This window comes from Priapulus caudatus, unplaced genomic scaffold (genome assembly GCF_000485595.1).
Source record: "Priapulus caudatus unplaced genomic scaffold, Priapulus_caudatus-5.0.1 Scaffold227, whole genome shotgun sequence".
In the NCBI taxonomy this organism is placed as follows: Eukaryota; Metazoa; Priapulida; class Priapulimorpha; order Priapulimorphida; family Priapulidae; genus Priapulus; species Priapulus caudatus.
Window position 1 is genome coordinate 346,241 of NW_014577288.1, and position 6,144 is coordinate 352,384.

The 6,144-nt window shown below is 43.5% G+C and overlaps 1 protein-coding gene across 1 annotated transcript in view; it reads left to right on the forward strand.

Annotated features, from left to right (window-relative positions):
• Positions 1-3,859: 3,859 nt before the first annotated feature.
• The window catches only part of LOC106807647 (insulin-like growth factor-binding protein complex acid labile subunit), a 3,012-nt gene continuing 727 nt past the window's right edge, over positions 3,860-6,144 (forward strand). The window contains exons 1-5 of the mRNA XM_014810058.1: positions 3,860-3,956; positions 4,107-4,412; positions 4,930-5,075; positions 5,281-5,568; positions 5,863-6,037. Of these exons, the coding sequence (XP_014665544.1) occupies positions 3,860-3,956; positions 4,107-4,412; positions 4,930-5,075; positions 5,281-5,568; positions 5,863-6,037 (1,012 nt within the window). The remainder of the gene's footprint in view (positions 3,957-4,106; positions 4,413-4,929; positions 5,076-5,280; positions 5,569-5,862; positions 6,038-6,144) is intronic.

Genomic DNA, 6,144 nt, shown 5'->3' on the forward strand with positions numbered 1-6,144 from the left:
CAAAATCGACGCCATTTTCAAAAGTAATGAAAGCGCCATCTCTAAGTTCATATTATGAATGCTAGAATGAAACCACATCAATAACAATGAGTTGGCAATGGGTGGTTTTGAACAATGCTTATGTTAAAAGCCACACCAACAAACTACCGCGAAAGTCGACTTTGATTAACTTGCTCCACTATATACAAGCCAGGGACAGATCCATAAAGATATGATACAAGATTGCGTGGCACAGCTTTGCTGTTGAACCTGAGCGCTGCGCGTGGAAGAGACGCGCAGTTCCGCGGGATATGCCCACGCGACCGCGGGGATGTTCAAGTATGAGGCGCTGTCCGCAGTGGAGACGTGCGCCAAATTCGAGGCCCGGCGCACGTCTCCACAGCGGTCAGCGTGTTAGGGTTAGGGTTAGGGTTAGGGTTAGGGTTAGGGTCACAATGCAGTGAATGCACCATAAAACAGGAGTTTGAGGCACGTGATTTGTATCAACCAATGGCAGCGCTCACTAGAACCCTATGTTCTTGATTGACCTAGGAAAAAAAATCACGCTGCCCGCACCGCTTCAAACTCACACCGCTAACCACGCTTTTTGCACACGCCCCCCACTGCACCAGCTGTTTTCTAGGCTAGCGCCGCTCTCGGCCGCTAGAGGGGGTTACAATCGCGACCAATGGCAGCCCCCATAGAATTCGTCCGGTGAGTGAGTACTTGCTGCAATATGCTTCAAAACACACACGAAACACACAGAAGGACATTACAAACGTAGAACTGATTACAAACACAGAACATTTAATCCCCCAGCAAGCAAGCTCAAGCCCTGCCGGCCGAGGGCTCGTGGCGACCGGTACCACCGCCGCAAATGCAACAACAAAATCGACGCCATTTTCAAAAGTAATGAAAGCGCCATCTCTACGTTCATATTATGAATGCTAGAATGAAACCACATCAATAACAATGAGTTGGCAATGGGTGGTTTTGAACAATGCTTATGTTAAAAGCCACACCAACAAACTACCGCGAAAGTCGACTTTGATAAACTTGCTCCACTATATATGCAAGCCAGGGACAGATCCAGAGAGATATGATATAAGATTGCGTGGCACAGCTTTGCTGTTGAACCTGAGCGCTGCGCGCGGACGAGACGCGCAGTTCCGCGGGATATGCGCACGCGACCGCGGGGATGTTCAAGTATGAGGCGCTGTCCGCAGTGGAGACGTGCGCCAAATTCGAGGCCCGGCGCACGTCTCCACAGCGGTCAGCGGATGGTGTGTAGTTTTAGAAGATGACAATGATTATAATAACTATTATATGGAGGATATTGTAGGAATTGGAGATTATAAAAAAGTAACAAAAATCGCTCAGTCATGCTCCAGATTAGCTGAATCAAAAAGATTAGAATTTAATATAAACAAAACAAATACAATGGTTATAAAATTCACAAACAAAGAAAGCATAAATGAGATATTAATAGGCAACCAAGTAATCAAAAAATGCACCAAATATTCATACCTAGGGGATTTAATTAATGATATAGGCGGTTATAACGATATGATAAGAGTCCGAACTAAAAATGTAGGTTCATGATGAGGAAAATATTATCATGGGCAGAAAAGCAAAATTATCGAAATCATACTATAGAAGCAGGAGTGAAATTATAGGAATGCACAGTTTTACCTTCCTTCCTAAATAACAGTGAAACATGGACTAACTTAACTAAGGAAGAAGTAAAAATGTTGGAGGATTTCCAAAATGAGTGCCTGCACAAAATAATAGTCACGCAGAAAACGCCGAAAATCTACCGAAAGACATTGAAAGAGGATGAAAACTCCAAGGAAAGATACGAAGAAATTAGTAAAAATAACATATAGTTTCTATACGTAAATCTTGGTAAATACATTAAAAACGCATTATTTTATTGAAAATCCCCATATTTACTTATAAAACATCCAAGGGATGGCGCTGTGGCATGTAAACATTGGCTCCGAACATTCCAACCTCTGTCGTGCAGTGTGCTGTGTTTTGCTAAAATGTTCAATGAATGACGCACTTGTTCACTTCTGACAGCGAGTGAAAATGGCGAAAATTTTCCTCTTCGATGCAAAATGCATCGGCCGGGCATTTCATGATTTACGAAAAGTAAGCAGGCTGGCGAAAGACAGTAGGTACAGGAACTGGTTACGTCGGTGACGCCCCATTCATGCCCATCAACGAAGAAGGCGGGGCTTATTCTGATTACGGAGATGCGAAAATGCAACAGAAGGACGTAGCGCAGTGCGCTAAACAGCTAGTTATTTTCGTATTTGTGCCAAACTCTATCGTAGAAAACCGTTCTAGCCTAGCAGAATGCCCTAGTTCCTGAGATCGGCGATTTGGTGCTGTAATGGGTAATACCTTTAAAATTATAAACCACTTACGGGTGCGGCATAGGCTGCGATTGGAAGACACAAAGTGTCAATCCTCGGCGCGCCTCGGCATCATGGCCGCATCGCGTCTAGTATATTTCAATTGCAATAAAGCACATATGCGTTCTTAGTGTAAAAGCGGCAGCATTATAAATCTACACACTTTTAAAAACGTGTATTTTCACCGTGATAGTCCAGTTACTGCGTTCCCCACAGGCACGCTCACACATGCGGGCAGATATGGTTTCGCAGATGTTTAAATTTTCATAACGTCAAAACGTCATACTGTTGTATTGTTTAAGGTTTCGCCAAGCATGCAAGTGTGAAGTCCATCAACCGCACGACTGTAAGATATGCACGCGATGTTTATAATTAACTAAATGGTAAGTCACACATCCACGGTCTAATATCATAATGTATAGACTAATGCATAATCTCCTAAACAACGAATCACCTGTAGATCCAACTGCCACCTATAACGTAATTTGCAGGCTCGAAAAATTTAAACCCACATTCTTTCGCTCGCTGGTGCATTTGAAAAGTGATCAAGTCAAAATATGAACCTTGAGCTTGTTTGTAACATTTGCGCCTTCATGTAATTGTCACAGATGCAGACGGTCTCACGCCACAATAGGCTGAATAGCGTTAAGGGTGGAGTAAATGATAAGAATATCAATGTTAAATATGAGATTAAATATTTAGCGCTCGAACTTAATACCAGATGAACGATAGATATCATAACGTCCCCACATTATCTAAAAAATTGGCACAGATGCAGACGGTCTCACGCCACAGTAGGCTGCATAGCGATATCTATCGTTGCGCTATCTACGTATAAGCTGATCAACTTCACGCCCGTGACGTTCGACTATGAATAAACTGACACAAGCGTCTGGTTGAAACATGTTCACATTCATAAACATATGCTAGTGATACGGCATTAGAATGATAAAAGATTATGATATGTAAGAAATGATAGAGATGCATATTTTTAACGATATTATTCGGCACCTAAATTTAAGGAAATGGTAAGGTTTGTAGGAAACCATGCCTGCACTGGTTCTTAGACACATCGATTTAGTTCATGCTATGTTGCCTTAGCAGCTGCTTGATCTCACGCCTTAAACTCACTCACAGTAAAAGAAGAACAGCTCGGCGTTAAACACGCTATAAGGTGACATTCTATAAACGCAAGAGATCACAGTGAGAGCTGACATAGACAGTGTTTAAGCTCACGAGAACACTTGGTCACTTCCCACTCGCTCACAATAGGGTTGACAAAATACATTGATTCCGAGTCACATTAGGGTTAACAGAATACACTGATTACTTACAATATGGTTAATAGAATACACCGCTTCCTTACGATAGGGTTAACATACATTTCGGATTACTATCTCCGTTATCATCAGTAAATACTCAATGACTATTGGAACCCGATAAGGCTATAATTAGTAAAGATGCTGCGTCATGTTGCGATGTGTAATACTGCCCCGCGAGTCGGACCTGGCGCTCACGAGCATATAAATAGTCTCCCTCTGCCAGAGTTAGACGCAGGTGAGTTAAGACACTCTGATGCTAGCTGAAACGAAGATGTGGCTCCAGTTTCTTCCATCGCTCCTGTTGCTGCTGACAGCGGCCGCACAAGCAGCGAGCTTCTGCCCAGAGGATCATGTCATTTCTCCATGCACCTGCGGCAATGATCAGGACGGCGCGAGCGTCTATTGCGCCGGTTCGTACATGTCGGCGGCAGAGATGACGGGCCATCGTTTGGCCGCTTGCAGAACACGACGATGAGTCGCCTTCAGATCAGCGGCTTCGGCGACCTGACCGAGATACCTGCAGGCATGTTCAGCGGCATGAAGATAGTTTCGCTGACCATTAGCTCCTCCAGCCGACCGACGATGAATGAGCAGTCGTTGGCGGGTATACGCGGCCTGACGGAGCTGATCCTGACGTCGCTGCAGCTGACCGAGCTGCCGTCGGTGATCTTCCCCTCTGTCAGCCATGTCGGTAAGTGCTCCGTGTAGTTTGCATGACCGTACGGCGGCATTGCATGCAGTCACCGCTTAGAGCGGCAAGTGCGGTATAGGCGTTATAATATTTTGGGGACGCGGGATTGGGCCATTTTTAATTATCTGGTAGCCGGTTAATGCCGGATAAATGTTTAAAATTAGGATGATTTTAAGATTTAAAATAGCGGGGTGGTTGCGATTTTATTTAACTGGGAACTGGCATATTTTTTTACTTAGAAATTGACATGTAATTTTTACCTAGAAATTGGAATATATTTATTATTATGTATATGTTATATATATGTTTATATGAATATATGTTACCTGGGATACTGGTAATAGACACCCTCGTCCCCCCAACCATCCCGCGACTGTATTCACTGATTGAAACAGGGATTTAGAAAACACGAGAGAGCTCTGTCCTGATGAAATAAAGGAAGGAGTAAAGATAGATGACAATCATTTCAGGCGAATCTCGATGTGACACGGATGATAATTTCTATCATTATTTTCAGAATATCTGCATCTCAGCTACAATCGCTTCACCACGCTGCCTGACAGAATATTCTCCCCCTTCACGCGACTACGTAGGCTCTTTCTAGAATTCGGCTCACTCACTACCATTGCACCCAACGCGCTGGGAGGTCTATCAACACTAGAGGTACAAATTTTTTTAACGGCCATGAGCTGCCGTGGGAGTGTTAGTAACTTTACAGTGTGTTTATTACGCAGTGTTTCACCCCACGATCGCGTGATGCCATTTCTATCGTTTGTCCAACCGCAATCTCACACTCGCATTTCCAAAAATTTGTGGCTACTGCACCATTGCCCTGTCTTAAGCCGATTTCATCCCTAAACTGTTTCAGTACTTGGACTTGTCGCATAACAAAATCGGGTTCATCGAACCGGGGCTCTTTGCCGAAATGGGACAACTCTACACGATGATGCTGAAATACAATAATCTGCACGCTCTCGAAGCGGGCACCTTCTCCGGATTGAGAAAAGTGACCAGTCTCGAACTAGAATACAATAGCATCGGCCGCATCGATGCTGGGGCCTTCGAAAACACAGACGGCATTACTTTCTTGAAACTATTTAAGAACAAGCTAACTTCCATTAAAGCCGGAGCATTCGCGGGATTAAACAAGCTAGAGGCAAGTTGCGATCTAATCCGGATTAAGCGAATTTGCGAGTTTACCACTGGGTACTAGTACGATGAATCCTCACTGTGGATTATGATAAGCTATTGCGAAATCAGTAAATTGTGAGGTTTTGTCACGCAGCATATGAATAACCTCGTCAGCGTGTGCTGTCATCCGACAGCTCTGATATAGAAACGTTTAGTAGAATTTCGACAAAAAAATAGTTATATAGGCTGCACTCTGTACCGCAACGCTCCATAATGTTTACCTATTCCGTTTAATAATTATCTGGTATTTATTGCACAGATGCTTGACATTATCGCTAATTTCGTCCTGGAGACGATCGAGGTAGGAGCTTTCCACGGACTTCCCCGATTAAGTATAGTGTACCTTCACTTCAACAATCTCAACCATCTGGAGCAGGACATATTTGATCTCTCGCTTTATCCGGAGAGCTGGAGCATAATAACCTCAATATCCGGTATACTTCTTAGACGTTCCCGAATGTTCCTGAATCGCCTAAATAATACGAGAATGTATGAAAAGCCTGGTGATATATATATATATATATATATTTATTTATTTATT